Below are 11,509 nucleotides of genomic sequence, written 5' to 3' on the forward strand. Positions count from 1 at the left end.
AGACCACCTCCCCAGACAACCCCTGCAAAGAAAGTGTGTGGCACGCCACATGCTTAACTATATAGTGCTGGGTCATCAGGAAAATTGTCACCGAGCACTGAATGACAGCGCGATTGGCTGCATTCAGTGTATTTCACAAAATGTTATCGCTGATACGCTGCATTCCGGTATCCATGCCAACCTGTCCGACCCACTCTGACAGGACTGTGAGGTCACTGATGACTCACAGGAAAGAGCTGGCTTTTGGCTCTGGATACACCCAAATAGCGTCCTCTGATTGCAAATGGCGGCAAAGAAAAGCGCGAGCTGCCAAACGGATGAAACGGATGATACGTTATATTCGTGGGGAGTCGCGGTACGTTTCGCTTCCCCACGAATACAACGAATAGGGACATATACATTGCGGATTGCCAATACGTCGAAAACGAATGCACAACCCTTTCTTTCAGGGTGCGGACTGACAAGGGTGACATCTTTGTAATTTTCTTTACCTTGGAGAGGTGCATTTTTCCTTCACTGTTTGTTCTTTAAGTGCCAAATAAATACACTGGAGCCACTGATTGAATATCCAAAAATAAAATCTTTACTGATGGGTGATCAGGCAAAATATGCCTCAATTAACAGTGCTCACTGCTCAGTACCACAGATAGACTCTTAAATTATAATTTTTCCCTCTATCTGTGCATGGATCTCTATTGAAGGGCAAGGAAAGCATCCACACTCCAGTGCTTGGCAAAGTGGAGTTCATATATGGGCAGGGTATCCTTGATTGAGCAGGGAAAAAAACCCTCCATTACTGGCAAAAGAGGATAAAGCAGTCTACTGCCCAGAGAGTCAAAAATCCTCTCTCTCTTCCTCTCTCTCTCTCTCTCTCTCTCGAGGGATGAAGACTCCACATGGGTGTCCTGAAAGGTCTCAAATGGTTCATACTCACAGTTAGGTAATCTTCTTTGTTCCCTTTCTCTCCCAACCAAATCCCTGATAGAAAGGATCCTTTATGGAACATGCAGTTCTTGATGTTTCCCAACATGGCTTCCCAAAAATGAAGTTAACACCAGAGTTTGTTCCTTGCCTCAGGTTACCACCAAACCACTTCCCTTCTTGAAGGTATAGAGGGGCAGGTCTTTTCTACCCTGGTCATCCCAGACACAGGGTTCTCCATGTCCTGGATTCAGTAGATACCCAGGGTCTCACAGGACTCCTACACGAAAATGCAAAATCTCAAAACAAAAAAAAAAAAAAAAAAAAGAAACAGAGGAAAGTCCCAGCCAGTCAGTTAGTAGACTAGTAGGAATTAGAGATGTGAATCGTGTCCTCGATCATCTTAACGATCAATTTCGGCTGGGAGGGGGAGGGAATCGTATTGTTGCCGTTTGGGTGTTTAAAATATCGTGAAAATCGTTAAAATCGTGAGCCGGCACACTAAAACGCCCTAAAACCCACCCCCGACCCTTTAAATTAAATCCCCCACCCCAAATGCCTTAATACTTCATCAACTTTGGGAGGGAAGTACTTACTTGCCCTAAACCAATGGCAGGAAAACCGGCACACTAAAACCCCCTAAAACCCACCCTGACCCTTTAAATTAAATCCCCCACCCTCCCGAACCCCCCCCAAATGCCTTAAATTACCTGGGGGTCCAGCGGCGGTCCGGAACGGGCTCCTGCAATTGAATTGTGTTGTCTTCAGCCGGCGCCATTTTGCAAAATGGCGGCCGCAAAATGGCGGTGGCCATAGACCAACACGATTCGACTGCAGGAGGTCGTTCCGGACCCCCGCTGGACTTTTGGCAAGTCTTGTGGGGGTCAGGAGGCCCCCCCAAGCTGGCCAAAAGTCCCTGGGGGTCCAGCGGGGGTCCGGGAGCGATCTCCTGCCGCGAATTGTTTTCCGTACGGAAAATGGCGCCGGCAGGAGATCGACTGCAGGAGGTCGTTCAGCGGGGGTTCCGGACCGCCGCTGAACGACCTCCTGCAGTCGATCTCCTGCCGGCGCCATTTTCCGTACGGAAAACGATTCGCGGCAGGAGATCGCTCCCGGACCCCTGCTGGACACCCAGGGACTTTTGGCCAGCTTGGGGGGGCCTCCTGACCCCCACAAGACTTGCCAAAAGTCCAGCGGGGGTCCGGAACGACCTCCTGCAGTCGAATCGTGTTGGTCTATGGCCGCCGCCATTTTGCAAAATGGCGCCGGCTGAAGACAACACAATTCAATTGCAGGAGCCCGTTCCGGACCGCCGCTGGACCCCCAGGTAATTTAAGGCATTTGGGGGGGGGTTCGGGAGGGTGGGGGATTTAATTTAAAGGGTTGGGGGTGGGTTTTAGGGGGTTTTAGTATGCCGGTTTTCCTGCCATTGGTTTAGGGCAAGTAAGTAAGTTCCTGCCCTCCCCCTTCCCCCGATTTACGATTTTTTAACGATAAATCGGGGGAATTGGTATTGTATCGTGGCCCTAACGATTTTTGACGATTTAAAATATATCGGACGATATTTTAAATCGTCAAAAAACGATTCACATCCCTAGTAGGAATCACCTCTCAACCTTGCTTAAGCTCTCCAGGCAGGGTTTGCCTGGATCCTCCAAGTAGGCCTGAAAATTCAGTGAAATAAATGCTCCTTACTGCCACCTAACTCTTCAAAAACCTAAAAGCACTGCCCATAGTCTCTCAGTTAGGTGCCTGTAAAATCCTATCCAGGGGATGGCCATTCCAACACCCTCAAAGGAGGGACTGCATATGAATGATACTTCCTCTAATTTTCCGGGGCAATTAGGGGAAGTACCATTCACTGTCCCTAGCTAAAGGGAAAAACAAGGATTTAATGGTCATGGGCCCAAAGGGTCCATTATACATGCAGATATTTTACGTGGGAAAATAAAGTATGACTTCCATGGGATTTACACATGTAAATCGGTGTATTTTAAAATATACACACATGAATTAAATTACTAGTTTAACTAATTAGTCCACCAGTTTTCCCAGTCCTTCTCCAGGTCATTGAAACCTTCCTGTTTCTTCAGTCTGAATGCCTCCTTTTTCACCCAGACTTCCCACCTAGTCAGTACTATACAATAAACACGTTTATTATCACTTGTGCCAGATAATTAGTAGGTGTAAAAATAGTAAGTTGGAAAAAGTATGAGTGTGTGTCTTTTAAAATAGCAACTTTCCTGCATAACTGTTGGCCTCGCCCAGGAACACTCTTAGACTTCCTTTCTTATATGTATATATGCGCATGCAAAAGTGAAAATACACGTATATCCTATTCTTTAGTAAAATATGGAATACACAGGAAGCATTTACTGACACACATATATGCTAATTTTTACGCACAGTGGGGTGGATTTTAAAAGATACATGCATGCATTCATGTGCGCGCGGCTCCTGGTGCGCGCACATGGACATGCCAATTTTATAGCATGTGTGCGCTGGCGCGCATGTTATAAAATCCATTGGCCACGTACACATGTGTGCCGGATTTTATAATCCACGCGTGTATGTACGGGCGGCACACACAAGGGGGTTGAATTTTTGCTAAGTACATGTGGCAACGCAGTCGGGCCTTTCCCAGTTCCCTCTCAGGCTGCTCCAATTAAGGGCAAATTGAATAAATTTTTTTAATTTATAATGTTATTTTTCAAGTGTTTTTAATTGAAATAAATACCTACACTATCCAATGGAAAATTTTTTTTATTGTTAATGTAATTTATAAAAATATATAATGGAGTCAGAGAAAGGTTTCATACTAGTGTAGGTGCCCTGCACCTCTGTAAGGTGAACATATAATCATCAACCTTCCTCCTCCTCCTCAATAGATTTATAATTATAATTTTTTTAAAAAGAATTTTTTATGTGTCTGCTTGTGTTATCCCTGAAAACACCTACAGGATTCTTCCATGGCGATTGTTGTTTAATTAATAGCAGTTCGCTGTTTTGGTGTATTGTTGGATATCTATTGGTTTGCTCCAATTAAGGAGCAGCTGGGGAGGGAAATTCCCTAACCCTCTGCCTAACCTTCCTTCCCCTTCCCCTTCCCCTTCCCCTTCTCCTCTCCTCTCCTCTCCTCTCCTCCCCTCCCCCTAAACTTAACCTACTTTCCCTCAATTTTTTTGTTTTATTACTTTCTGCTCCTCGGGAGCAGAAGTAATTTACATGCACCAGCCGGAGGCCAGCTCATGCTTCCCTGGGACAGCAGCTAATGGCCACTGTCCCGACTGGCCTCCATCATGCCCCCTCCCCACCCAGACCATGCCCCCCTGCCCACCCCTTTTTCAGGGCCGGGCACGCGTATCAGCACTTACGCTCGTGGACGGGACCTTTTGAAAATGCACACAGGGCCCTACCATGCGCATAAGTACCGATTTTTACATGTGCCAGACTTTTAAAATTTGGCTGAGTAATTTTTGAAAATGTATCTTTAAATGAACAAAAAAAACTAAAATAAATAAATAAATAAATAAATAAATAAAACCCAAAACTTTTGGGCTGCACATCTCTAATTACCATCGTTGCCCCTCCACTGGGACTTGAGGTTTAATCATGTATAATTTTCTTATTATGATCTTCATATTGGGGCAGATTATTTCAAGTATTTACGCCATTTCCTCCAAGGCCGCTCTGAAATTGGAGCAGCCTCGGAGGGAACTTTTCTTCTGCTCCCCCCCCCCCCCCCCCACCTTCCCCTCCCTTCCCTTATCTAACCCACCCTCTAGCCCTACCTAAAAACCCCCCTATCTTATTTCAAGTATTTACGCTGTGCCGGAGGCCTCGGTCCTGCCCCCAGACCACCCCTCCGGACCACCCCCCCGGACCTGTGCCACGCCCATGACCCCTTCCCGCCCCTTTTTCAAAGCCACGGGACATATGCATGTCCCGGGTCTTGTGTGCGCCACCAAGCCTATGCAAAATAGGCTCGGTGCACGCAGGAGGGTTTTTAAAGGGTTACGCGCGTATCCCTTTGAAAATCTACCCCATTGTGTTCTAATTGTGCAGGATATGATATTGCCTTTATTTCAGTATACTTCTGTATCTTTAACATTGCTATAAATAAAGTTTATAAAAAGTTACTTTTTTTGTATTAATAAAGTTACATTTTATCCTCATTTAAAAAAAAAAGAGATTTAATTTAAAAAATATTCTCCTTAGTTCTCCCTTATTAAAATATGTATGTGATAAGGAAAATGTAGCAAATTATCCTTATGTAAAATTTTGGAATTCTTAAAAGAAAATGTATTACTTTTTGTATAATAGGGTAATGATGTAATATTAAAATATTATATATAAGTGTTGTCTAAATATATTATACTGCATTTTATACTCTATGGGAGAGTTATAACATTTCTTTTTATCTTTTTTTTGTAGGTGAATACTTTAACACAAGAAGTTTCACAATTAAGTAAAGACATGAAGAATGTAGTGAATCTCTTAGAACATTTATTGGCTGTACAGAAACCTTCAGGATTTTGCCCATCATCTATGGGGTCCACAGAAAAGACTTTACAGACTAGAGCGGCATGGACTACACATCATCCCTGTGTGCACAGGCAAACTGAGTCAGTAGCTAATGCTAAAGCACAATTTTGCCAAGGTACCACAGTATCTAACATCTGGAATGTGGATCCCTCTCTAGTAGGCAGCAGTCCCCAAAGAACTGGATCAAATGTTCAAAATTCTATTGATGGTGAACTTTATTATACTTCAGGTCTCTCATATTCACCTTCTCATTATCAGGTAACTCAAGGAGATCATTCACCACTTTTAAGGTGCACATCACCACATTCCGATAGTACATTGACTCCTCTTCAGTCTATCTCAGCAACTCTTTCCCCATCTGTGTGCTCTTCATCAGAAATGTCACTACAGCTTGTTCTCCCCAGCAGATCTGAGGAAGGGAGTAGCTTCAGCCAAGGGGAAATCAGTTCACTAAGCCTTGAAAATTTACCAGGTTCCTGGGACCTGGAAGGAACAGGAATGTCAGTGCAAACATCAGAAAGATTCCCTTTGGAAATGGTGACAAACACAGTCCATGTTAAAGACGACAAAGCCATAAATGTAGAATGATAAACTGAAAACTGAAAAGCGGTACTCACAGCATGTTCCGCAGCTGCTGGTTTAAACCTATACTGCATGACTGCTTTGTTTCACCTTTTCTCTGTTGACTGCAGAGAATTATAAACACTGGAGATTTATACAAAACAGAGAGATTTGAAAAAGTATAACTGAGTCACTCCTCAAACAACAGCTTCTAAAAGCAACTGGAAAGTGCTTTCTATACAGATGTAGTCTATTGGTGAGTTGGGCAGACTTTTGTGGTAATCTGAAGACCCTGAGGGTCAGAGCAGCTGGGAGTCACAGACAAAAGAACATATCATTGCTTTTGTCATAGGGGGCTTATTGTTGCCTAAAGTAAAAGACTCTTCCCTGAGTGCCTGATTGTCATTCCCCAACAATATTTATGGCAACATTTGCTTCAGGTGATCATGGCCCATGCTGGTCTATTTGTTAGTTCTTTGAGGGTAAAGAAACAATTATCACTGCATGTCATCTCCTAGACAATCAACCAAATAGAGTTGGTAGGCGGTGGTTAGTTTGTTGCACGTTATTTGTCATGTAAATGAAACCTCTTTATTTATCAAGAATTTAAGAGAAAACCCTATTTTTATATACTTGGTATGAAATATGGTATTTAAAGTATTTCAAATATTTATAAGGAAACTCATGATTCATTTTACTTTTTGGTATAAGCTTGCAGTTTTAATGAGAAATGCACTACTGGTATGTATATAAGATCAAACAACGTATGATGATCATGTGTAGCTCCATCACAGATCCCCCCTCTTTTCTTCTGCATGTGGTTTGCAATGAATAGCCATGATGGTGGAATACAACTAAAAAAATAAGGCAATGTTTTATTTTAAAAATAACAAAAAAAAGGAATGTTGTATAAAATGTTAAATCAGATGTTAATATATTAATCTTTAAATTGTGCAATGCTGATAACATTTAGTTCCTTTTTTGTATAATAAATAATCAAATAAAACAAGCCTGATTATTTTGCACAGATATCAAAAGTTTCATGATTTTTTAAAATAAGCCTGCACTTCTTTCTTTGACAAAAGTAGGAAGCAAATTCAGCTACTTGAATTAATAAGATATCACTTGTCTATGTTCAATTACAAATGTACTGATATAGAATAATGGTCAATAAATACATTGTAGGTGAAACCTCTTTATTGAATTAATACATTTGTAAATAGCTTTTGAGAGTTATGTGCCCTTCATTAGGTCAATGAGAGCCCTTTTTCTGCCTTGACCCTTATCTCTACATATTCAAGTAGACTAGCCTGGCAACTATACAAACGTATCATCAAATGTGCATACAAAACTGTTGATAACTACTTATTCATTTATATTTAGTCTTTTATTAAAGAGCTGTGTTAATCTTAATCAAAAGAGTCAACAGTTATAGTGAATGTTCTTCTGCAGAAAAATAAGTATGCATACATGTTAGGCGACACAGCCTATGAAATAAAACTTGTGCTAAGAAATGTTTAGTGTGCTCCTCAGTACAAAGTTTACATTGTAGGAAAAGGAGCGCCACAAATAAAAAATAATTGTTATTTGGAACCTCCAACTGTATAAAGTGCAGTATTTATAAATGCATTAATTACTGAAACCATGGTTGATTAGAGTTCATTTTGATCAGAACAAGGATGCATTCAGTTTGTGTAAAATTAGAGATTTTATTGAGGGTCCTATCATTTAAAATATAATTGATTAATAAAGTGATTATTTATGTGATTTAGAAAGTTAGATGTACTGTCACAGTTTTTAAAGTAGCACTACCAATTATTGACTGCAAGTTTGCCCAAATTAAATTCAGAATAATCACAGACTATCTACCCCAAACTAAGAGTAACCTCAGATCTCTTAATTAAGGTTAAAATGTGTTCTGTCACCATGCTGGCAAAACAGTAACTGAAGGAGATGGCTAACTTATCTCTATGAAGACATGAGCATCTGTGTTCATTTGTGTGCAGGTCAGGAAGGTTCATCTGAATGCAGGCATCTCTGGTCAGCATCTATCCTCGAATACTAATAGGGGTGTGCATTCGTTTTCGCCGTATTGGCGATCCACAACGTATATTGCACTATTCGTAGTATTCGTGGGGAAGCGAAACGTATCGATTCCCCATGAATACACGAATCTTCCCCCGAATTATTCGGCCACCTAAATAAAAATTTAAACAAACCCCCCACCCTCCTGAACCCCCCCCAAGACTTACCAAAACTCCCTGGTGGTCCAGCGGGGGGGTCCGGGAACCATCCCCTGCACTCATAGCCTCGGTGCCGGTTTCATCATGGCGCCGATAGCCTTTGTCACATGGCCATCGGCGCCTTCTTGTGCTCCTACCATGTGACAGGGGCTGACCAATGGCACCGGTAGCCCCTGTGACATAGTATGGGCAAAGGCGATCGGCGCCATTTTGAGTAGTGGCATCAGACGGCCGGAGTGCAGGAGGTCGCTCCGAGACACCCAGGGACTTTTGGCCAGCTTGGGGGGGGGCAAAGGCGATATGCTGCCAGTATTCAAAATGGCGCCGATCGCTTTTGCCCTCACTATGTCACAGGGGCTGACCGTCGGTACCTGTGACATATTGAGGGCAAAGGCTATCGGTGCCATTTTGAGTACTGGCATCGGATGGCTGGAGTGCAGGAGGTCACTCCGGGACCCCCAGGGACTTTTGGCCAGCTTGGGGGGGCCTCCTGACCCCCACAAGACTTGCCAAAAGTCCAGCGGGGGAATTCCTATTAAATATCGCCTCTAAGGATTTTTGACGATTTAAAATATATCGGACGATATTTTAAATCGTCAAAAAACGATTCACATCCCTAACACATAGTCTCAGACCGAGGATCCCAATTCACAGCAAGATTCTGGAGGGCCTTGTGCAAGCTATTCGACATCTCTCTAGACTACACTTCAGCTTATCATCCGCAATCAAATGGCCAAACAGAATGGATGAATAGAACCTTAAAACAGTTCATTCGAGCCTACGTGAGTTGCCATCAGAACAACTGGGCTAAACTGTTACCTTGGGCTGAATTTTCCATCAATTCTCATCCAGCAACATCAACTGGATCAACACCTTTTGAAGTGGTATATGGACGTTCTCCAACACCGCTCTGGTGGGCTGATCCTCCATTCCACCGAAGGCTCCTACTCCCCAAAGACTGGTGAAAAGATCTCCTGGACTAATCACCATTCACCCTCCTCCACCTGCCAGGTTGTTAAAAATGCTTAACTCTAGCTACTTCTAATGTTCCCTTCCCACTTGTCAGTCAAACCCTTCCAATCCTGCCCCCACCAAAACTCCCAAATGCTTTAAGGTGACGGGGAGCTTTGAAATGTCATCCAGTTTTGATTTAATTCAACTCTGCCCGGGAATGTCCCTGGAATGTTTGCTACGTATCAGGGTAATGACTTATCCAAATAAAATGTATCCAGGTAAGAAATGGGGATATTGAAAAGTAGGCATTTATCTGCATAAATCAAAAGTTATCCAGAGAAGACCATAAGATTTGCCATACTGGGTCAGACCAAAGTTCACAAGTGCCTGGCAGGATCTCAAAAGGTTGATAGATTACATGTTGCTTATCTCAGGGATATGCAGTGGATTTCCCCATGTCCACCTTAATAATGTTTTATGAACATTTCTTCCAGGAACTTGTCCAAACCTTTTTTAAACCCCACTTCACTAATAGCTTTAACTACATCCTCCAGTAATGAATTCCAGAGTTTAATTATGCGTTGCGTAAAAAAAGATTTGTCCTATTTGTCTTAAATGTATCACTTAATAACTTCATTGAATGTCCCCTAGACTTTGATTTGTGTTTACCCATTCCACTCCACTCATTATTTTCTAGACCTCTATCATATCTCTCCTTATCCAACTCTTCTTCAAGCAAGACAGGCTGGCAGAGCTGAGGTACTCAGGTTGCTTTGGTGTTGATAGGGGAAAGACAAAGAGGCAAGACAAGACGAGGCTCAGCCCGTGGATGGTGTTAGGCCAGTAGTAGTGGCCCCAGTGCACTAGGATCATGTCTTATTGGAGTCAGGTTGTTTGTGAATGCAGCCGAAAGTGGGTGGTAAACTCAATCTAAGGCTAAATACCGGTATGAGACTGATAGTCAACAAGTAGTTCAATAAAAAAAAGTGCAGTAAAAAAAAGCCTGGCTGCCTGGCAGGCACAGCAGCAAAAAAGAACAAATATCTTTTTTAGCAATAGAAAATTAATTGTAGCAAACTAGCAATAGCAATTGAATAAAGATTTCAGACACTGTGAGAGAGCTCAAACAGCAAACAAGCTTCTCAGATAGAACCCAAGAAGCGGGGAGTGGGGTGAAGGGTGATGGGGCTCCCTGCATGTGGTGCGACTGTCAACCGGGGCGTACTGTCCACCCGACCCATCTTGAAATACGGACCAAGGAGTCTAACACGTGTCCCAGGACCTAAAACATGATGAACTATGCCTGGGTGGGGTGGAGCTGCTGCGGGTGCAGATCTTGGTGGTAGTAGCAAATATTCAAACAAGAGCCCCAGGGAGAGTTCCCTTTCCTTTGTGCAGGAAAGGGCTCCCTAGAATGGGTTCACCCCTAGAGTGTGGTGGTTCCGTTGGCGTCTAGTGAGCTCTCACTGGTCTTTTAAAATCTGGTGGACGTAGCAGATATACAAATGAGAATTTTGAAGGCCGAGGCGGAGGATGTTTCCATGTGAACAGCGGTTCAACATGTGTCAGCGGGTGTTAAGAGATAGGCGACACCCGGGGAGAGTTCCCTTTCCTTTGCGCAGGAAAGGGCTCCCTGAAATGGGTTCACCCGAGAGTGGGGCACGAGCCTTCAAAGTGTGGCAAAGTGGAGGAGGTGTCCATGTGAACAGCAGTTCAACATATGTCAGCGGGTGTTAAGAGATAGGCAATACCCGGGGAGAGTTCCCTTTCCTTTGCGCAGGAAAGGGCTCCCTGAAATGGGTTTGCCCCGAGAGTGGGGTACGAGCCTTCAAAGCGTGGTGAAGTGGAGGAGTTTCCATGTGAACAGCAGTTCAACATGGGTTAACAGGTGCTAAGAGATAGGCTGGCTACACCCGGGGAGAGTTCCCTTTCCTTTGCGCAGGAAAGGGCTCCCTGAAATGGATTGGCCCCTAGAGTGTGGTGGTTCCGTTGGCGTCTAGTGAATACCCAGAAGCTATTAACTGTACTTATGCACTTCAGCTGATGACAAAGGAACTTGAAGTGCTCTCAGAAATAAGAAAACTGCTACTCAAGTCCAAATCTACAATATCAACCTATGTTGACTTTGTACCCTACACAGTGCTTCTGTAAACTATGAGAACTTAGAGGATGAACTAGAGTACAACTACCACCTGTTTTCTATATTACTAGAAACATTAATGTTGGCACCTAAGAAAGATTTAGGGAAAATGGTCCATATTATGAAGGTCATGAAAACTATTGAG

The 11,509-nt window shown here is 43.2% G+C and overlaps 1 protein-coding gene across 1 annotated transcript in view; it reads left to right on the forward strand.

Moving 5' to 3' along the window:
- KCNH8 (potassium voltage-gated channel subfamily H member 8) overlaps window positions 1–6,942 on the forward strand; it is a 988,350-nt gene extending 981,408 nt beyond the window's left edge. Inside the window, exon 16 of the mRNA XM_029589277.1 lies at window positions 5,356–6,942. Coding sequence (XP_029445137.1) covers window positions 5,356–6,054 — 699 coding nt within the window. The 3' untranslated portion in view covers window positions 6,055–6,942. The remainder of the gene's footprint in view (window positions 1–5,355) is intronic.
- The last annotated feature ends 4,567 nt before the right edge of the window (window positions 6,943–11,509 follow it).

This window comes from Rhinatrema bivittatum, chromosome 2 (genome assembly GCF_901001135.1).
Source record: "Rhinatrema bivittatum chromosome 2, aRhiBiv1.1, whole genome shotgun sequence".
Classification (NCBI taxonomy): Eukaryota; Metazoa; Chordata; class Amphibia; order Gymnophiona; family Rhinatrematidae; genus Rhinatrema; species Rhinatrema bivittatum.